General features: G+C 31.2%; 1 protein-coding gene and 1 long non-coding RNA gene across 13 annotated transcripts in view; both read left to right on the top strand.

Moving 5' to 3' along the window:
• LOC121126762 (calpain-11) overlaps window positions 1-23,837 on the top strand; it is a 99,561-nt gene that overhangs the window by 52,005 nt on the left and 23,719 nt on the right. For all 12 annotated transcript variants that reach the window (XM_071892277.1, XM_040722099.2, XM_071892278.1 and 9 more), the window contains one exon: window positions 5,192-5,366. In XM_071892277.1, the coding sequence (XP_071748378.1) occupies window positions 5,192-5,366 (175 nt within the window). The remainder of the gene's footprint in view (window positions 1-5,191; window positions 5,367-23,837) is intronic.
• Window positions 5,373-23,128, top strand: LOC139906840 (uncharacterized). Its single transcript, XR_011782864.1, has 2 exons — window positions 5,373-5,743; window positions 5,813-23,128. It is a non-coding gene; the product is annotated as an uncharacterized lncRNA (long non-coding RNA).

Below are 23,837 nucleotides of genomic sequence, written 5' to 3' on the forward strand. Positions count from 1 at the left end.
AAATCCCCGTCCAATATAAAAATCCGTATTAACTGTTTTTCATGAATCATGGGTCTTATTCTGTAAAGAGTATTTTACCATTGGAAACTAATTCTGGAAATGTTCGATGGAGAAAACTTCTTTATAAAAAGGAATACAAAATGTGTTAGGTATTCTACATCTACTATAATGTAATATTATAGTTGTATGCTTCATAAAATACATAGGGTAAGGTATTTTTTTTTTCAAAACGGAGACAGATACATAGTTATACATAAGCCACATAGGTGAGGCTAGATTTCATTATGATCTGACCCGATTCCTGAGCTCTGCAGGCAAGTTTTGCTAATAAGTAGACTTTTTTTAATTAAAACAAGATCAATTACCCGTGTCTCAATTTTTTTTGTCGATTGGAAAATGCACCAAAAAAATTAAAAGTCCAAAAAACGAATAATTGTACTTCGAAAAAAAGGAGAACGTATATTGAATATGAAAAAAACAAGGAAATCAGGAAGAGGATTAGCAAGTTAGTCCTATAACAGTTGAAGGAGGAACATATTTCTAATTATAACTGTCATATATAATGTGATATATATATTTATACTATACTAAATTCTGGAGTTATTTAAACCCTTAATAAAATAATTTGGTACTTCTTAGTATTTTATAAAATTAAATGTTGCCAACTCTCTGACTTTTTTTAAATAAGAATTCTTGTACATTTCTAAAAACGAAATGTTTAATATATTGTGAAAAACGGTGAAAATCGAAGTTTTTCGATATTTTTAAAACATAATGGTTATAGATATAGATAGAGTTGTAGTAAAAATGACTTAAAACGAGTGCAATACTTTTTGTAGTTGCGACCTGAACGATTTTTAATTTTGTTTTCAAAAGCTGTAAATATTGTTCTTTAAGTTTTAAGGAGAGAATATCTAAGTATAAAATGTATGTGCTCATGAATGTCAGTAATTAACAATTATGATTTTTTTACGAGTTATAAAGAAAGATGGAAATCCTTGAAAAATAAGGTGAGTGCAAGTAACAGGCCTTGACCATTATATGCAAATATAGTTCGAGCGGCATGTCAACTGTTGATGTTGGTGTTCGAATAAGAATACATCATACTTCTGCTGACTTTTTATAATAGCGATTAACATTATAACTTCTCAATATTTACATATTAATGTTGAACTACGTGTAAAGTATTAACTATAAAGTAATTCATGCTTATTTGGATAGATCTTAAGCTTGAAGTATTATTTTCTTCATTGGACAAATAAATGAAAGATTAAAACATTAAAGATATTCAAAAAAGCTAATATTTCCCATATATGTGTTCTCCATATTTTAATTTAATTTATTATTTCGACTTTATTTCAGAACTACAAATTTTATTTCATTGTGATTTTTCTCAGTCGTGTAGAGGTTTAAGAAACCTTCCTATATTATCATATTCCGTTCCGTTAGTACGATGATTACATTGAATTATATACTTATTATATTCAATATAAGTGAGAAATTAAGATCTAAATTTGTTATACTTGATACAAGATCAATTCATTTTGATTGCATAATATCAGTATATTCTGAATATCAGGCTAATTTTTGTAATAAAAATGTTGATAAAAATGTAGCAATGGCAAATTAATTATTTGAAGAAAAGATATATAAAAAAATGAAACGTGAAGAAAAAAATAAGTAGAATAGAAAAAAAAGTTACATTAACAAATATAATATGAATGTTGTTTTCACTAAGACTATATAAATGAATTCATTTACTTTATCGATATGATCAATATAACAATGCAGTGTTTTTAACCCAATTGCACTGACTTTTTGTTACTTCGCACCAGAATATAAGAATATCTTTTGTATTTCGGATATCAGATGATTAGTCTTAGAAAATTGTAGAAAACAAAAAATCTGATATAAAGGAATAGAGTTAATAATTTCAATGAATGAGCTGTGTAATGGAGGATGAAAACTCTCTTTCTTTCTCACTGGGTCTTTTAGTTGATTATTTGGTATATTAATGGAACTCTTAGTTCTGATAATGGATTTTTTTTCTTGGTCTAATAGTAGTGTTGTGTCGGTCGCAATTTAATCGGTCCAGTCCAGTCTTAAGATCGGCCCTTTGGACCGTTGGTCCTTTGGATCGTTCCTTAGGACTTTGTGTCCTTGAGATTGTTTTTTGTCAGTCCTTTAATTTTCCATAAAATATTAGAGTAGTATTTATTTAATACTTTCTAATATCATATTATTATATGTATATATTTTAATATAACTAGGCGATAATTCAATAGCAAATAGAGGGTTTAAAAATATTAATATTATACAATTTGGAAACATTTTTTCCCCACAATATAGGCTTTTCCTATACCGTATACAGTTGTTGGTCATACCATGTTGCTCTAAAATAATTCATTTATTCATGAGTCATGACTCATGTCCATTTTTAGAATAATATTGTAACTTATAAGCTTCCTATGACCACAAATACTTATACATTATAAATTTATAAATATTGTAATATAAAAATATGTACTGCCTTACCTTTTTAATATTAGCTAGCAACTGAGTCTTTAAGAAGGATAAAACATGATTTAGGACCTCACAAAGGAAAAAAAATTCCTTTTTTAAGGACCGACAAAAGGTACTGGACTGGACCGGACTTGATTGGACTGCAGTTCTCGGTCCTAGATAAGAATCGACACAACGCTGCCTAATAGAATAGCTTTATTCATAAGACATGTTATACACTAACATAGGTTATAATTTATAAAACAAATTTAAGAGTATATATTGATACATATTTGAATTAAACCAATGCACAACAATTAAAAAACACGGTAAAAAATTCAAAACAAAAATTTAAATCATTTAAAAGAGAAAAAAAAACAAAAACATCTTAGTCCCCTCAACACTTTGTTATGTAATTTGATAGAGGGGATAACACCTAGGAGGTTTATGTCTCCTTGATCTCTCTTTGCTTATATAATTTGCTGTGGCTTTGTTATGATGGCGTTAATAAAACGTTTTTCTTTTCCACTATAATAACCTAAAAACCTATCACGCCCGGTCTTGGCCTTAAATGTATCCAACAAAAACTGCGAAACTCTCCCATACAGATGGTTTAATAGAGGACATGGTTGTCTTTTAAAACATCTTTTAATTTCAGAAGTAGAAATCAAACAACCTCTCATCTAGATAGGTACTAAAGGTATTTGGACACCTCTAAATTTCCCAAATTTTTGCACGCAAATTTTATTCTGCCATCTTATTTACAAGTGGGTTAGAACCCAGGACATCTGCAGCGATTTCTGCGGAGATTGTTTTTACGTTGCGTGAGGTTCAGACGTTCTATGATGGGTAGCTCCCAACCAAGTCGTAACTCCAGCATTTGGGTCACATTTCTCTCTTCTTTGCATATATCTTTCATGTAATAGGAAGCAAGTAATTTATATATTCTCCCATACCTAGCACAGGGATTTTCTAACAAATAAAAATATTTTTCCTCAAAGGAATCAAAACTCTTCACTGTTCCACATTTTCCGTATCCAATAACAATTCCAACCTTCCACATCTCTGAGATACTCAATACAGATTAACCTCCCGTATTTATTGGTCCGTGCAGCCTCTCTTATGAAATATTCTCCTTTTTCTTTAGCTGAAACAAGGAAAACTCTATCTCATTTAATTTTTTTGTGTGTTCTCTCATGATATGGAGTTACTTTCATTAGGTAGATTATTGTTGGGATGACGTAAAAGCTCCATGCTTTAATCTTGTCCCATATATTTAGTTTCATGCCAAGGAAAAAGGAACTAGTCCGTACAATTCGTTCGACAATTTCTTCTTTGTTTTTCTGGTATCCTGAATTTCACACCCAAGATTTAAATAGTTTAATTTCCGTTGAAGTCCAAAAACTTGGCCAGCCTTTTCCTATAATACCTTCATAAGGACTCAGTATTTATGTGTTTCCATAATTAATATTTAATACCGATATTTATGAAAAATCTCTCAGAAGTACCATGACCCTTTTTTATTGATCTTATAATAAGTAAAGTTATTATCCGCTTCGTCAGATTTATTTCTTGCTTCTTTTAAATCATCTAAGAGATCGATAACATATTATCCATCATCATGTTGATAATTGGAAGATCCCGTTTCCTTCATGGGCTGACTTAAAGCAATTATTCTAAGATTGTTTCGATTTTTCATGGTATCTTGAGTGAGTAAATCTTCAAGTTAAAATGAATGAAACTCCTTCATAAAGAAGTTCCTTGTGCAACTGAAGAATGGAAGTTATGGACAAAATGATACCAGTTTGCCATTTGTCAAGGTTTTGATAACTTAAAGGCATCATATAATGGAATTATACGACAATTCAGTAGAAGATCTGGAGGATTGTATACATTCTTGAGTATAAATTCAATGATTGACGAGGTACTCGACCATGATAAGAAGGAACATCCGCACAATAAAGGATATCCACCAAGTGAGGCAAAAAAGACCAGATCCCTTAAACAGAACATGAAGTTGAAGGGATGATAAGAAGTTCTGTGCATTGAATATCCTCCAAAAGACAATATCATGAGTTCCTAGGAAGGGAGAAGGATGGGAGATATGAATTCAAATATCCGAATAAATATAAAAATCAGAAGTAGTATGACGTACTTTTATTCGAACTCCAACATCAACAGTTGACATGCCATTCAAAAAATATTACCAGATACTGTTTTAAATGCTCAACGGCGTAATTTTTTCATAAATTCCATCTTTGATTATAAGTTTAAGTTTCTTGTTGGCCTCAGAGTATATTTGAAGATCGACATTGGAGTAATTCCTGATAATATGTTTATGCGAGCAAGATACTATGTCGGATTTTTGTTCTTCCTCTCTCGGAAAGCTACTAGCAGCTTGTCTGATAAAGCACCATGACATCTAAGCTCTTCTTTATCCAAACATTCTTTACATTGTCAGAGGTATCATGATATTTTTTGCTTATGTGTATGCTTGTATTTTTTATAATACTTATAAGTATATTGAATATAGATTGAAGTAGAAGACGTAATTCGTCACTTAAAAGAATTCACAAATGTTTTTTTAATTTATCATAACTAAACCGGAATATTGAGATAATAAATTAACTTTTCATTCTTTGTTATTGAATTAAAAATTGCAAGCAAATTTAAATAAAATTGTTTTTAGATTGTATGGACGTTATGAAGCTCTAATATATGGTATTACATCTAAAGCACTACAAGATCTCACTGGTGGAATTGTTCAAAGTTTTCCTTTAAATGGACATGATAAATTTCTAACATTTCAAGTTTTAAATTCAGCAGTTCCTCGATCAACACTATTAATAGCTAGTATAAATATCGTAAGTGTTAAATCTACATATACCTTTTTTTTTGTTTAGTATTGATTGTAACTGATGTTTGAAGTGGTATATTTTTTAAGATTCTTAAAAATTACATACCTACTTTTTCCACTGAAAAAAATAATAATAAAAAAATCATCGACCATCAATTTTTAAAACAAATATATCAAAAGAAATTATAGCTCAACGTCGGATTTTTGTGAAAAGAAAAGTTTTTTTTTTTTTAATATTATGGCACATTTGATAAAGTAGAGTCTATTTGAACATAAGAGGTATCAGATTTACTTTAAAATGTTTAAATCTCATTTATTATTTCATTTTAGTTATATGTTTAATCTTTATGTGTAGACTTAAATTATTGTGAGAATGCTGCTCAGGTAAAAATTCCACTTTTTTTTCACCATATCTTTATTTTTTTAATATGAAATTTATTCATTTGATAGCAGAAACTACGGACATTATAAACGGGGATGAGCTACCAACAGTTTAGAAAATGAAATAAATTTGTGTTTGAAATAAAAAAAGTTGGTCAAAAAATAGTTTTTGAGGAATATTCTAACTTTCACATTCTAAAATTTACATTTTATCAATATATATTTAGCAAATTCTGTAATATAAATGCAAAAATATATTTGCAACATATATATATGTTCAACTGGTTCTTAAAATGTTTCGGGACATAGTAAAAAATGTTTATTTTTGTACATAAATGAAAAAATATTAAGTTTAAGCCATGTGAATAATATTTAGTCTATTAATTAAAATTTTTATAGTTTAGTCTATTAATTAAAATTTTTATAGTTTAGTCTATTAATTAAAATTTTAATAGTTTAGTCTATTAATTAAAAATTTTATAGTTTAGTCTATTAATTAAAATTTTTATAGTTTAGTCTATTAATTAAAAATTTTATAGTTTAGTCTATTAGTTATAAATTTTTTAAATGGTATTACTTTTTTGAGGAATCAGAGTACTTCCTAAATTTCAATTGAATATTGATTCAATTTTCAATGACTTGACTACGCTGGAACCGTTATTTTTGATTATATTATTGGAAATATATTTGAACAAGAGTTCAAATTTCTATTTATTTTATAAAAAGGTAGAAGCTTAAGTATTAAGTGTTAGACACAATTCTATGTTTTCGGCAATATGTGATATATAGGCCTAGGGATGTAAATGCTTGAAAATCACGAATGTAACTTGTCTGAAAATCAATTATGTAAATATTGGAGAAAACAACAACAACAATTCACTAATAGATACTGTTTTTGTCTATATCAAGTATACTTATTCAAAAAATAATTCTGATATATTTATTATTTCTATCTTGGTGGTAAAAATTTGCATACAGCCTTTGAAAGTAATTTTTTTTAGAATAATGCCATTTTTACATAAAAATCAATACAAATAAAGCATTTAAAAAAAAAAAAACTACTATGGCTAAGTAAACAATATAATGCGTGAAATATATTCCGCAGTTCAATAAAATTGTGTTAAATATTTGATGAATTGTAAACAGAAATTTATATATTAGAAACAATGATATCAACCATAATTTAAATACGCTTTATATCGAATGTATTTGATTAGTATTTATTTAGTAATTTAATTGAGTAATTTACATTTAGTTTTGGAACTTTTTTCACTCAACTTTGCACAAACTTATACCCGTTCACTTTTTTTCCGTTCAATCCTTCATTTTGTAAAAACTTTCCGTTCGCCGTTGATTTTTTTTTTTTTTTTTTTTTTTTCGGTTAATTCGTTCATTTTTGAATTATTTTATTATTCGTTTAATATTTATCTTGTATAAAAGCTCCAACCTTCAAAAAAATAGTTATTATATTTAGTCCTTTTTGTTTCACAGTACGTCAAATGAGCCTGAAGAGTGTAGCTTACTAAAAGTAAAACAGGCAATCTCAGGGGTCCTGAAAAATACAGTGCTGTAATATACTGATAAAAATGATACACCCAATTTTTATAAAATGGTGTCAATTTATTATAATTGTCTTTTTAAAGCCTCAAAATAGTATCCAGCCAGTTTATTAGGCCAGCCTCTAAATGTGCCTAGAGGCAGTGTTTTTATTCAAGGGAACCTCAAATGTATTTTTAACATCCTCCCTTCTTAAAAAAACAGAGGAGCAGAAATATTTTTCCCGAGTAACCTTATTTACAAGCAAGACCGACGCTCGGCATAGACAATACTGACAAATGGTAAGAGTACCGTTCATTCAGGTGTGCCATAATGGGTGGGAAGAAAAATAAGTTGAGACCGAACCTAAACCAACTTTTGGAGAGGGCTCAATTTTTACCTCATCATAGTTGGGCCAAATTGGGACTGCAACACCTGGACCTTGATGGACTTTAATTTTTAATTGTCAGGCCAAGTTGCACTAGATTTTTTTTCCTATTTTTTTTTTTTTTTGAGCCTTCTGATTTGTTTTTAATGGCTTTGCTGATTTTTTCAAACCCCTTTAAATTTCTTCTGTTAGCTGATTACCCAAATATCCAGAGTGTTTATAGTTTCTAGAGGCATTAATGTAAGAATATTAGTTCGTAATCATTTTTCTAAATTTTTGGCTATAAACTGACCTGAATGCATTCCCCGACCAGTTAAGAACTGCATTTCTTATTATGAAGATCACAATTGCATATCAACTGTATACATTATACATATATTCGTGCAGTTGTAATATTTATGACTTATTTTGTGACACTTGTATAGAGTTTTTGTTTTGTACATAGATCAACTTTATATTTTGTATTGTATTGAGACAGGGCACCATTGTACGTTACTACAAAAATAAAATGATGTGGTCACAAATAAAAAGAGACATATAGTCTAGACCATAACTAAATGAATATTTGCTACAAATCAATGTGTCTTTTATTGTTGACATTCAGACACAAATTGTCTTTACTTTTGCAAGTGCCAATTTCATATCGTTTCCCCAACATAATCTGTTCTTTTTCTTCGTTTTTATGTTAACTGTCCTCGAAAATGATTTCACAAAAAAATATGTTGTTAGAAACGATATGAGTATCTCTAAGGTTTTCTTTGCAGTAAGAGAGTATGGTACGATTTGCTGGCACACAATATGTGGACAACGTTGTTGTTCTGAAGAGCTGCTGTTGCAGCTGGTTCTCTTCACCTTAAATTCAGCAAGTATCGTGTTCTTGTATTTTCCATATCCATGTAGCTATAGGAAGTGTTCCTTCAGTTTTCCCCGTACTACTGGGTATGTGGAAAGTCCTATTATATGAACTTTATACAAAATAACTATATGTTAGGTTGCAAGATGTTATGTTTAAACTCTAGTTGCGTCAAAACTAGATAACCCCGTTCTATACCCCTCCCTATTCCCCTTATTTGAATTAAATAACTATTTTTTCAACCCATAATGGAGCTGAAAGTGATTCTATAATCAAGGAGTACCTGAAGGGAAAATATCAACCTATCATTTGAGGAACTTGAAAAGCCTAGAGGTCAGCCCCATGCTTGTCAGAGAACCATTGAGACTCAATATATCAAGGGCAGACCTAGATCTTGGAGACCAAGGTCAAAAAGGACGCCCGGAGTTGTCAAGGTACCAAGATAGCTTAAGATTTTAACATAGATGCAACAACAACGAGATACCTTATCCCAGATGATTTGGGTATCTATCCCCACAAATTGAAGAGGCAACAGCACCTGTCAAGCAAGATCAAGGATAAAAGACTTGAAAGAAGCAATGCCATTTTTCAGAAACTCAGGACTGGTACTACTCCCAACATTGTATCCAGTGATGATAATATTTTCCCTTGGGAACAGGCTTTTAACCCCCAAAATGATCAGATTCTGGCCAAAATAGGTGAGCTGGGTGACGATGGAGTCAACAGACTACAGAAGACAAATTCTGTGATTGTTTAGGGACTGTCGCTGAAACAGAGAAGTCCCCCGGGTGTTTTTGCCGACTGGGTGAGGATCAACAACAAGGAGAACAACAGCCCCATTTGGAAACATCTTGTTCCATGGGCCAAACAGTACTTCCAAAATGAGCCATATACCTTCTGACAGGATGGTGCCTCTCAAACATATCCAGAGAGACGCTGCAGTGGTGTGAGGTCAATTTGAGTGGCTTCACCGACAAAATATTATGCCCCCCCCATCCAACCAGGATCTAAACGTCATGGATTACTCCTTGTGGTTCATTCTTGTGAGAAGAGCTTGTGGAAATCCCCAGTAAGAATTTGGATGACCTGAAGGCGAAACTGCTAGCTGTCTTGTGTTCTATCTTCGTGGACATGGTGCCTGCAGCATGTAATTCCTTTCCAGAGAGACTTCTTACTTTGGTCAAGGCTAAGGCATTTCGAATAAAAATTATGTCACATGTTTCTGGACCTTGTTTATTCTTTAGTTATAGCTATAATATCAAGCAATTGAAAAAAATATTAGCTTCCAAATAAGATCCTTTATTTAATTTGATTTTTGAATTATCAAACACAAATTTTAGAAATTGTGATTAAGACAACATAATAAATGAATAATCTTTCATATGCTGCATTGTTTTTATAAAATGATTTTAAATTTTTTTCGTTTATGTATATATTTATTTTATATCTAAGTATAGATTTGAACCGAAATTATCCCCTAAAAACGTGATTTTTTTTAGACTACTATTTATTCCAAACCTATTGCGGATGAAGATTTAATAATAATTTTTGTGTTATGTGGCTTAAATTACAATAATATATGTGGATTTCAACCGGCGGGAATTTCTTTATATTATTATTTCTGAAGAGGTGATGACTAAAAATATAGGAAGTAACTATCGAAGACCTTGATGCTAAGGGACATCTGCACAATATTGCTTGAATGAGTAAAACATTAATTTAAAGAGAAGATCCGAAGACTTGTTATGTCAAGGATATCAAAAGGGAAAATATAAATTCCTACAAAGGGGAAGAACGAGTGGATGCAGATCGATATATCCGAATTCTCTGTTGGAAAGATCGATTCAAACCATCATAAATGAAATTTCTTTTCATACACGTCAAGCACTTCTCTTTCCGACTATCCGTGTTGTTTCCCAAGTTAATAATTATGATGTTACAACCAATTTTCTTTATTCAATATCAATCTCCTGTCAGATATATCAATAGAAAATAATCAAATTCATACGCTACGAAATCATTGGGCAAGTGTATCATATGATACATTTGATTTTCAATTTTTGTCCTTAAATCGGGTGTGTAAGTATAGATGTGTCATAATATTATCGTCCATAGTGATTAAAATTATGTTTATTTTAGATATATTAAAAAAAGAAACTGAAAATCAACATTCTAACAATGGCAATTCGAAAAATGTATTGAAGGAGAGCAGCTTGACTGTCATGAAATTTTATTAGATTAGTTAGAAGCAGCTATGACGAGGGAGGAGAAAGAGAAGGAAATAAACAAGGACATTGGCATGACTTACTCCGATGTCACTCCAAAATTATACTCTGAATCCAACAAAGACTTACATTTATAACTTTACAACAAATCCTCAAGGTTATCTCCGTCTTTTATGAGCACAAACGAATGTTCAATCAGCTTTTGAATATTATTGATTTTAGTAGGAGATGAAGTTTACCACTCAGGAGTTGAATAATAATCACAACAGCTAAGGAAACGAAAATACATTTTTCGTATTACCAATTCAAAAAATAAAAAGAAAACGAGCTAGCTAAAAAATATAAACGATCTGCATTACTAATAATGCAATACCTAAATATCCTATTATGATACAATACAGATATTGTTACAGTCGTCATATGACTAAATAATGCCATCAATCATAGTTATCATTGTAGAATGGAAGAACTAAAATTAATTAAGACAGTAGACAAATTAATGAGAAGAAGAACGGAAAAAAAAGAGCAAGATGAGATGGATACACCATAGGATTAATATAGTTTGAGTTGTGAGGATGCAATAAAAAACGAATTATCATTGATGAGGCCTATTTCACATTTGTTGACTTCTAATGATCTGCCAATTAGTTTTTATTCCATCTGGAGGAGCACAAACTCCAATCACGTAACCTGTTGTGGTGATAAACATCAATTTTTATGACAATTTCCCGTTGGTAAAATCATATTATCTTTTTCAATTATAAAAGAGTAATAGTTTGTCGTTGTTGTAGTTTTTCAACAACATCACGTGGTGTTTAACTTAACTTTTCCATTTCGGGTTAGCATTTTAAATCCCCAAAAATGATTTTTGAGGCGAAAATAATGAACTCACTCCATGTTCAAAGCTCAAAATCAAAGTAGATATTTTTAAAAAGGTATTCTAAAATAAATCGTCAAAAAATAATTGAATTCATTATTTAAACGGATAAATTTGCCCTTTACAAATAAAGAATCAACTTTAGTTTGTGTTTTTACAAGATTAAGTAGTTTCAGTTTAATTCAAATGATATATTTATTTAAAAAAGAAATATTAATCTTGTAATAATAAAATAATTCATTCATTATGGTAAACAAGTATGTTTATGTTGGGTGTCGAACTGGAGCGGATAAGACACTTCCTTCAGGTGTCAGACTACATCGATTTTCCAAAGCCTTAATTCGTAAGCATAAATGGATCAATATGACCCGTCACGAATTCTCATAGATGCTTACGTGTAATTCTGTAGTTTGCTCATTCAATTTTAATGCAAGAGATTATTTTTATATTCCTAAAGGACAGAAAGCACAAACACTTAAACCTGAGGCTTACCCTTCAATTTTCCCCAAAAATAAACCATTAAAGAAGAGAACTATAAAAATGCTACGGTATGTGAAAAAATTATTGTTGCAGTTAAGAAAATAACTTTAAAACCAACAACAGACGACACATTTGATGATCTTATTTTTAAGACAATGAATAATTTACTTCTGAAAGATATCAGTTTCATTAACAAAACAAAATTTATAATGTTATTTTGTCTGAAAGATGCAAGTGTACCAGAAATATAATAAAGTATAAAAAACTTATTTGACCCTAGAACACTCTACTGCCTGTATTGCTGATCTATGTGGATTTTTAATATCCGATTTAAAAGTTGATTATGTTTTAACAGCAAAATTACAAAGTGATGGTATTGAATTTCGCTTCCATGAATATAAGCGGCTACCTGGACTAAATTATTTTACAAATGCTCGTCCAATTTTAGCATCGGAAAAAAAGTAAAGATTAAAAAATTTTCTTAGAATATCTAATCAAGAAGAAATAAAAATATGTCCATCGAATTAAATCCAATAAGAAATTCCAATGTATGCACTCATTCCATAAGAGTTTCAAAATTAATTAAAGCTGACGAAGCAACTAAACAGAAAACTAATTTGATACATCGCAGGCTATGTTGCTTTTAGTTTTAAAAAAGTTAAAAATATTGCACATCTTACAAACAAGAATTTCACACCAAACAAATGGATTTGTGTCAATTGGATCATTCAAAGTCAAGAAATTTTGAAGGAATGAAAAATATATCAGAAATTGAAGACGACATCCTACAAGTTTATCGGGGTAATTTAACATACCCCTCGGAAAAAAACAGTGAGTGACTCGATTCGTAAAAAGCATAATTTAAAAATCTTCTGCATCAAGATTATTTTTTGGAAAAATAGCTTTTGAATATTTAAAGGTAGTATTTAGCTATAAAAATTCATTTGCCCTAAATTTCCAAAATTATTAAGACAGTTTGTATTGAATGTAAGCGCAAAAAAATAAAATTTTGGCATGGAAACAGCATTTAAAATATTTCGTATCTGCATGAAGAATTATTAATTAATTAAAAATAGTAATAAAGAAATAATAAATGGGAAAAGGCTATCTTCAAAAATAAATAAATTTTGTTAAACTATCAGAGTTAAACCTCTGTATCTATAAACAATAAATTTATTTATATTATGAAGTTTTGTCATTATTAATTATATTAGACTGTAAAAAAAAGTATACCAAGAATAATTATTATCTGGGCTGTGTAGCTGGAATAAAAAATTTTCATCCAAAATACAAAATAAAAATATGTGACAAACTTCAAATCTATATTTATATGCAAAGCAGAATTTTCAATCCTGAGATCAAATTTAAGTTATAAATCCATAAAAAATATCCACAATAACAATTTCATTTGGACTAAAAACATATAAAAACTAAGGGTTCTTCATTATAAATATTATTTAGTAATCATGGGTCTGAATCCAACATTTGGATTACGCGATTCCAAATCCATTCAGCCCTGTTTGTAAATACTCTACTCACTCAAAGTTAATTCCCAAAAGGGGCTATTCCTTCATTTAATTTTTTTTTTACTATTACACGCCTTAAGATACGTAGACGAGATAGCCACCTCGCCTAAAGCCATGGAAATCCCAATTAAATACGGCAACTCGTGTAACATATACCACTAAGACTGGAAATATTTTCATATACTTAATTCCCATATTTTACAACAAAAATTTACAAAACCAAAACAATGCCCTAAAACATTCTATAAAAGTAACAACACCAATTTAAAAAATGTCATTAAACTAACCAGTCTTCTCAATGGGTCCAATGTAGAATAAGATTTCTCTTTTATTAGGCCGAATCTTCCATATTTCCCTTCTTATACTCTCTAGGGTATCACACACTACCCATAAATGAACTGGAGTCTCAGTTTTATCTCCTAACAATCTGAATTATGCATTTACCACAATTCCCATCCCCTTTACATGCTTACTTAAGGGAATATGTCCTCTAATAAAGCCAATTATAATTTATAGATGATCTCCTGTTTTTAAAATGTTTCTATTCTGAACTAGGCCCCTCCAAAAAGAATTTTCCTTGTCGACACGATGTGTCTTCTATCCATTCCCATTTCTATGTTTTCCTTATGTATATATTTATCTTGGACAAAAGTGCACTTTGGGGAACTTATACTTCCTATTCTTCTTGAATAACTTTGCCGTTCTTGGCAAGTGCATTTGCATATTAATTTCCTGTATAATCCCAATGACCTTTAATCCATGTTATTGTCACATTCCTTTTCAAACATTTTATATATTCTATCCCCTTAACTTGTTCACCCGTAAAGAAGCATTCATTTTTAGCTATATAACTAATAGCAGCTGAACTGTCCAGGAAAATTTTGATAGGCATTTGAACGAACCTTTCTCAATTATTGAGAGTACGTAATGCCTTTAACATAAGCTCCAGTTCTGCTTGAAAAACAGTATTCTACCATTTTAAGTTGCCAGCGCCTTCCATGACACAAGTATCTTCATAAGTTATAGACCAGCCATATCCAACTTTGTCATCGATTTTTGAACTATCTGTACAAACGTTGATAAATTTTGAATTAATCTTTCCTCCTTGTTCCTCTATTTCAAGTGAAATACTATACAATTTTTTTTTCTCAGTAACCTCTCTTGGTGCTTCAAAGAAATTTAAAATTGATTTCAACTCTTTTTGCATCAGCCAAGCCCCTCCTTTGGTTTTATTTGTAGTTTTCCAGGTTTATACTAATGTCTTCTTCTATTCTCCTACAGGTTGCTAGTGCTCGTCTTTTTATGCTTAGGTGTAAATTTTCGACATTAAACAAAATTTTCATAGCTCTAGTTGGTGTAGATCTTATCACACTACAAAACAGTAGGCATGCTAATCTCTTTATTCTTCTCAACTTTCAATCTGGAACTTCTCCGTTATTATAGGGAGTGCCCGTATTCCTGCTCTGTAATCCAAAATCGATTCAACCTAGACCTTACGTCTCAATTCAGTATACTGTGGTTTTAAAACCCACTGCGTTGCAATCATTTTACGGGCAGAGAATAAATCTCTTTTAGCCTTATTGATAATGTAATCCAAAAGTGCGTTCCAATTCAATATTATATCAATAACTAAACCCAGATACTTGTACTGGCTTACCCATTCTATCATTGTTCCGTTCATATGCAACATCAGTGTATTTACTTTGGGATGGGAAACAATGTATATAACATTACTTTCGTTTTATTCTCACTAAACTTAATACCAATCTATTCCACAGATCTGCTCATTTCATTCACCCGTTTTTTTAGGATAGAACCCATAGTTGACATCTTTTACAGTCAATATCACAGATATATCATCTCCAAATTCAACTGTCAATATGTATTTCAGGCTTGGGTATATTGCTTATATGCTGAATAGAACAGTTCCACACAAATGAAGATAAAATTGCTCCTTGTAGACCTACTTTTGTTGGAGTAAATGAGACTTTACATCCTTGTTGAGAATTTTTCCCCCTTCAATGTTTTTTAAAAATACTTGTACCATTTCTTTGGTCAGTCATCATTGCCAAACATAACCAAAGCTTTTTTTATAGCTTAAATGGAAGATTACCAAAAGTTCCTTTTATGTCAAAAAACACTATTATGTCATGTTTTTTCGAAGTACCGCACTTTCAGCCTTATCTATTACTTTTCTTATCGCTGAATCTGTGGCCTTTCTTTTTCAAAATCCGAATTGATTTATCATAGAAACGTTCAACTTCATGGACTCAATGTGCCAATATATTACTCTCTCAATTGATTTTAATATGGTATTAGTTAGTGTGATTAGTTTATAGGCTTTTGAAACAATGTAGTGTAGTGTCCTTTTCTAGCAATCGTGGAAAAGGCTACTACAAAGTTTACTTATATTTTTTAGTTTGGATTAATATAAGATCAATATTTGATAAGCATTCCTTCTCAGGATACAATTTAGTGAGAGTCAAATGAGAACACCGCTGTGATCAATGGGATAACTATTAGGCCTACCTTAAGTTGTTGTTTTGGAGTTTAGGGTTGATAATAAGAATCACGTAGTACGTTTGCACACTGCCTTATTTATTACTTAGTTCTTCGGAGATAATCTGGCGATTGATTCCCCTACATACATCATAACATATATTTATAGACGTTTGGGGTATAATGCTAGTTGTTCTAGAACTCTCCAATTCACCTCATCACCTGCTCCCAGCATGTGATGTTTGGCCTTGGTGATTACCATCATACGCGTCTCATATCCAGACACACAACTCAGCAATAAACCTCTCAACACATCATTTATCACCATACATAATATTAAAATAACAATAACTCATAATAGCTTAAATCTGAGAAATATATATATACAATAATAACTATCGTTCACATCATCATACATAATACATCCAGCTGGTGATACTACAGTAGTCAATTTTATCAGGCTTTGGTAGAAAAATTGCCCATGGATTACTCCAGCTTTTTTGGTGCATACAAGAATCTAATTAAAAATTTGCACAACAAAGCAATTCTCTCATAATACTCATCAGGTAAAATTTGTTGCCAGTGGTGCCTATTCATTACCTTCACATTTATCTGGTTTTCCAATCCAGTTGTATCAACCTTTTTAGTGAATGCAGCTTGTTATTATATTCTAGCCATTTGTAACCTGCCCGGGATCTTTCACTCATATTTATCTGTACACAATTAGATTTGAAACTAGTCAGTTGTCTAATGGAAAAATTATTACTAAATATAATTACTATACATAGAACGAAGTATTACTCCATATTATTCCCGTTTTTAAATCGTTTTTTTTTTCTTTCCTCCAATTGTGGAATTTTATGAAAGTGAACTAATCTTCTCCTATCTATATTTATCTCAAAATCATCTGAGTATAATCTGCAGGAATAAAATTCCATAGTCATATGATGTAAAATTGTTTCCTTCACATTCTATGTCATATTGAAATATACTTATCTCTTTTGCACTTTGTGGGGCGTTTCTTTACTATCGGGCGATAACTCTGTATTCGGGGATGATCTGTATACAACAGACGGATGGAAGAGAAATACTGTGATATAATAAAAAAATGGTGAGATACTCATCTCTACTATAGATACATCTAAGGATGCAAAGTTGATATTTATTCTTCTATCCCTTCTGAAAATATTTTCTCTAAGAACGAAGCATCTCAGTAAGAACGAGGGAATATAACCAAAATGGCACTCCTACTGTAGAAGAGATTAGTTATTCTTCTGAAAAAGTCGCTTCCAATATTTCCCTCTTTACTAAGAGGTGATAAATTTAATTTAGACTCACACGAACAAAGTAAAAATGTAATAACCAACATAAATAAATAGCAGCCCTTTAAAAATTACAGATCCTAGTAAACTTATTTCAGATATCCGATAAAAAATGTTTTGCCGACAAGATAAAATTCTTGAACTAATCCGAATAGAACTTTTTCATAACCACATCAAAAAAAGTGATTAAACTTATCAAACAAATAAGGTAAGCATAGTTGCGATTTAATTTTTTTAAATATATACTCTCTACAATATCCCAAAAGAAAATTTCATCAGTTCCGACTATAAGAGTTCCTTGATATCCTTGAAATATAATTGCATTTTTTTTATCAAAAAAAGAATGTTCCTAAGGTTTGTATTTCGGTACAAAGGAGTAAAATCTTATAGTGGTAATATGTAAATATCAGGACATTTATATTAACATTATAGGAATATACCGCCAGAATAATTATGCTCTTGAATTTTGTAGTTCGAAATCTTGACCATAAAATCAAGTAGTCCTTCTATAATAAAAGGCCTTTCATTGTCATGCTTACGCAAAATTCCCATCCAATAGCTACTAAAGCTCTTAACTAATTTGGTTTTCTCGACGCTGGTAGCCAAGTATGGAATTAGAAGCCTTCTTTCTCATCGATAGACTAACTTTCCCCCACTGCATCCGCCCGTATATATCTTGTACTTTTTAGAGCTACTTAAAATAATATTTGAAGTCATACAGTGGGATAAAAACACAACAATCAGACCATAATGGCATATTTGTCCAAATTAACACTTTTTCAAAGGAGATTAAAAATCAACAAATATGGAGTTAAACCCTTTCCTTCTTGATTATCCTTACTGTGATATCGAAATTGAATGCACCAAGACTATAAAATAATAAAATATATTAGTTATATCTTTGCTTTGTTTTTATGAAAATACTAAGTCAAATGGTTGCTTCCCTATTTTTGCAAACTAATCAAAATATTGTTTTAAATCCAAGACCACAGAAAAGAAAAACTGTTTGGGCCATGGATAGGTGTAAATTTTTTTAAGATTAATCAAAATTACATCTTATCTAGACTGAGGAAAGCTGTTAATTTTTTTTAATTCGTTTAATTTCAATATGTGGGATATCGTAACAGTATGGAATAACCATATTCTATCAATAGTTATACATCTTTTATGTGTTACTACTTTTCATGTTGATATTTTAACTATAATTTCTGAGAGTACTAGTATTTTTTCCTATTGATTCGGTAACAAGAGAAATTTATCGGCACAAGAATTACACAATTAAAAAAAATTGTGGGCTAACTAAAATGGATTTTTCGAGCACTATCAAAGTCTTTGAATCTCTCTATTTGCTCATCAAGGTTAGGCAGATTCTGCGAAGGCGCTAAATGAATTATAGAAAGTTCTTAGCTATATTTAGAATTAAAGACTCTGATAAAGGAATGCATAAATCTTATGATCTCAGAACCCCTTTATATGTATATCGCCGCGTCTTTTGTTAAGAAAACAGCAATACGACGCCATTTTCCTATATTTCACAAGAAAAATAAAGTCCAACACACAATAAATATTTAAATAATAAATATGTAAATAGTTTGAACTCTCTTGATGCATAAGAACTGACGTTATCAGACCTTACTTGATCTGGGATTATTAAATCTAGAAAATACACCTTTCATCCTATCAATGACTTCTTCCGATGTTGTCGTTTGTAAATTAGCCACCTCAATCCATCTTGAATAATACTCCACAAGAACAATATACTATTTCCCATTTACTTTATAGACATCCATAGCGATATATTGCCATGACCTTTGAGGAACCTTTGTTGGCATTAACGGCTCCGGATGATTTTTCCTGGTAGCTTGGCATCTCTGGAATTTTTAAATAAGTTCTTCAATATTTCTCATTAATCCGGCCACTAAGCTTTACATTTAACAATACCTTGATGTTATTCATGTATTCGATCTAACAAATCCAATTTCATTGCAGAGGGCATGGCAACCCTAGTTCCCATCATCAATAACCCTCTGACAACTTTCAATTCTGCTCGATAAGCGTAGTAGAGTCCGACAAGTCCTTTAACAAGATGTTTATCAGGCCATCCTTCTGATGCATAGATCATGTCTACAAACTTCATCTTCTTGTTGATGACTTACAATTTCTTCTACCTTGCTATTGGTGATAAGTATTTCTCTTAGTTTATGATTTGCATATAATTCCAATTCTTTGTAAAAAGTAAATTCCTCCATGTTATCCATTTGACATCGTGAAAGTGTATCAGCCGTATTCAAAATTTTGCAAGGAACATATATTGGCATAAAAGAATATTGCATTAGCGTCATCTTCATTCTTTGAATCCTTACTGGAAGTTGATCGAAATCCTTCGTCAACAATAATAGAATGAACAGTTTATTATCAGTTTCTAATAAATGACACAGAATGTCATCTGAAAATTTTTCAAACACAAAAGTTGACGCTAGAGCTTCTTTCTCGATTTGAGCCTAACTTCACTCTGCTTCTTAAATACCTTTGTAAGCGTAAGCCACTGGTGCCCATCTATCATCTTGCTTCTGCATGATGACTCCTCCCAATCCATAAAAAGAAGCGTCCGCTGATACTTTCTCTACTAACGACGAATCGTATATATTTTTATTATAAAGGCGTAGTGGTAAGACTTTTCTTTATATGCTCCAGTGCCGTTTCCTGCTCTGGACACAATATCATCCACTTGTAGATTTTAGAAGAATTGCGTCCTGGTCTCTATGTGTGGCAAGAATTTCATGAGATAATTGACAGTTCCTATCGACCGACTAACCTCACTTATATTTTCCTGGAGCTTTCATCTTCTTGATCGGTTCAACCTTCCATTTTGATCTTTCCACACCATTGGATCAAAAAAAATTGACCCAAGAAATCTGTGTGGCTTTGAGCGATTTGACACTTTTCCTTATTTAATGGGATTCAAGCATCTTTCAACTTCCTTAAGGTTTGTAACAATCGTTCATCGTGCTCCTCTTGAGTTCTTCCAACACAACAATGTCATCCATTAGACAAACTGCTCCTTGCTGTCTTCCCAAAATTCTATAGATTTTACTCTGAAACTTCTCAGAGGCTGATTTAATTCCAAAGGGTATCCTTTGTACCAGAACCTCCCAAACGGCTTTATAAAAGTAGTAAGCTTTCTGGATTCTTCCTCCAAACACACCTCATGAAATCTTAAGTTGGCTTCCAATTTTGAAAAAATCTTGGTTCGTCCCATTAAGGGAATAGTATAATCTACTGTAGGAAGCATAATTTGTTCCATTTTCATTGCTAATTACAATTTGGTTAGATTTACACAAATTTTAACTCTGTCCTTTCCTTTCGAAACAACTACAATAGCAGAACACCAGTACGATGGCTCAACACACGCCTCAATGACATCTAATTTTACGAGCTTTTCCAATTCCTGTTTTACTAAAGTTGGAATTGGAATTGATATCCTCCATGGAGTCAAGACACTGTAAGGCTCCACATTCGATTCCATTTTGATTTTGTACTCACCTTGCAAGTTCATGAAACATTGATTTGAATTCCAGAGAACTAATCGGATCCGTTGTTACTTGTTGGATAAACTTGATTACTCCTAAGGCACTACTGGCCTCTCTCCCAAGTAATAGAGAACCAGAAGAAAGAACATATAATTATTCGTGAATCCTCCAGTCCCTTTTCCTAATCTCTCCAATGAACAGTATATTCATTTGCAGTAATTGTTTATACTTTCTTAATATATATTTATTGAAATGAAGATTATAAACGCTTTTGGGTACCATCGTTATATCGGCTCCAGTATCTATATTGAAATAAAGGCATTCTTTAGTCTCCCAAGTGCCATCACTATTCTTGTTTTCTATTGATGTATCTTTAATCCTTCCTATAAAATAGTCTGGTGAACCAGGTAATTCCTCCACAACCTCTTGAACTATCCTTTGCTGATTTTTGCACACTTTACCCCAGTGTCAAGTTTGCTTGCCTTTATTGCATTTGCTGGGCATTTGTCTCTAGGGTGTTCTTCTTTTCCCCAACACTGGCATTATTTTCTCATTGATCCTTGAGGTTTGAAGTTTTATTGCTTCACTTTATCCTGATATCTTTTGTCTTTCTTAGATCTTCGGGTTCCAATCCCTTGTGCCTGAAACTTCAGTTCATTTTTAATCTCAAGAGTTCATCTTCCTAAGCATTCCTCCGCTCTGCATTCATACACAGCCTTGATCTCACCTTGTCCCTATTTATTCCAAGTACAATTTTATATCTGATAGACTTGTCCCTCATATTTCCATAAGAACATGTATTCACAAGGGTATTAATCTCGGATAGAAAATTATGAAAATTTTCTCTTTCCCCGTATACATCAATTAAATTTATAAATCTCATACGTTGCATTCGTCTTTGGAGTCCATAATTAAAATTTTAAGAGAATAAACTCTGGGTTTTTCTTAACCTCCTCTGGGACATACACTGCCTCTCCTTATGTTCCTGCCGCGGGTGCCCATACAAATATATTATAGATCCTAATAGCCTCCTCGCCTACTAGGTTTAAGATAATTGAACTTCTTCTTTCTATGGAATCATTGCCCAATCCTGTGGTAAATCATTTATTACTGGCGAAGCTACTTGAAATTATCACTAGCACTGCGAGAGAGATCCAATAGCTTCGGAGGATATAAACCATTACTATTTGTAGCCATATTCTATCTCGGAAGAATTCCAATGCACACGTAATGGGCTATAGATATTTTTTTTTGTTTTACTCCTAACACTATGTGTAGTCTTGTATTACTTAATAATAACTGAATTTTATTCTATAATGAACACATGTAATACAAACTTTTGAGACGCCGATAAAAAAAAAACCCCATAAATAGACAGATATAAATACATACACCACAAATAATATATACTGAAGCTAATAAATACGACATAATCCACGCTGATCATCTTAAATTATCTGGTAACCTGGAAGTTGGAAATAAATTATATACTGACAAATATGGAGAATGCTTTTTTTTTTTGTATAATTTCTTGTCGGGATGTTCTTTTTTAATTATAATATATATATATACCAAGGTTAATAGGAATACAAGGTTACGCCATCATTTCATGGGGCTTGCTAGAATTTTCAATTTGATGTATCTTACCAACTGCTGGGCAAGAAAAATAGATTTTGACAAAACAGACAACCACTCATAAACTATATAATCAATATTAAAAAGCGTAGTGGAAATCAAACATAAGTCGTACACGCGTTAAGGTATAAACTTCTACGTCTATTAAACTTAATATAGACATTCTTTCGGTTTGAGATAACTTTTTTAGGTACAAGCACTAATGGGATTATTGTTTCAAATTCTTTGTAAGGACAGTCAGTCAAAAAGTTAATGCTGTTCTTACCAAGGCACTGTATATCTTGTACGCCCTAAGTTCAAGGAAGGAAATAGACACTGGAGGAGTTTTAAACATCATAAACCTGTACACGAAATATGTTAAAATATTTATAGTAATACATTTTTAGTTGATCTTGATTATGACATCGGAAATAATTTATTGTTTATTATTGCTTTTCTGTATTTAATATCATTATTACATTTTTTTCCCGTTCTTCTTTTTTTTTTTAATAAAAGGATGTATCAAAATAATACAAAATCTTAAACCTCAACATTCCAATAAATGTTACATAAAAAAAAAATCTTTAAAGTAAACTAGAATTTTATTACATCGCAAACATATTCAAAATACAGAAGTAATAAAAGAATATACAATATTTGTCGAGGAGTTATAGTTGTATGTCCTGTTGTAATCAGAGTAGAATTGGGGATTGACATCGGAGTAATTCATGCTAATGTGCTTGTTTATTTCCTTGGCTGCCTTCTGCGTTGTTACAACTGATGGTAGCTAATCTCCTCTAAAACATTTTTCCAATTGTCAGGGTTACCTTGTTGATTTTTTTTTTTTTTTTTTTTTTTTGGACAGTAATAGCAACTAAAAAAAGGTATTAATAATATTCCTCTGGAATAAGGAGGCTGTCAACTGATAGAATTATTATTTTACATGCACCAGGATGTAGTTTTTAATTATGTATAACTTCTCTTTAGATTATTAAAAAGATTGTTTGTGGTGTTTTTGTATTACTCCAAACATCTCATATTTATAACTATTATTTCCATTGGGATGAACTACTATTTTTGAATATGTTGCTGTAATGTGTAGATCCATTCTAAAAAAACTATAAAAACACATTTTCTCTAAATTTAGTTCTGATTAATTTTATCAGTCATAGGACCGGTCTATATGAATTTTTATAATATGTCTTTCAGCTTTTGAAGTTTCATAAATAGTTGCGATCATAATCATA

The sequence above is a fragment of the Lepeophtheirus salmonis genome, chromosome 12, assembly GCF_016086655.4.
Source record: "Lepeophtheirus salmonis chromosome 12, UVic_Lsal_1.4, whole genome shotgun sequence".
Classification (NCBI taxonomy): domain Eukaryota; kingdom Metazoa; phylum Arthropoda; class Copepoda; order Siphonostomatoida; family Caligidae; genus Lepeophtheirus; species Lepeophtheirus salmonis.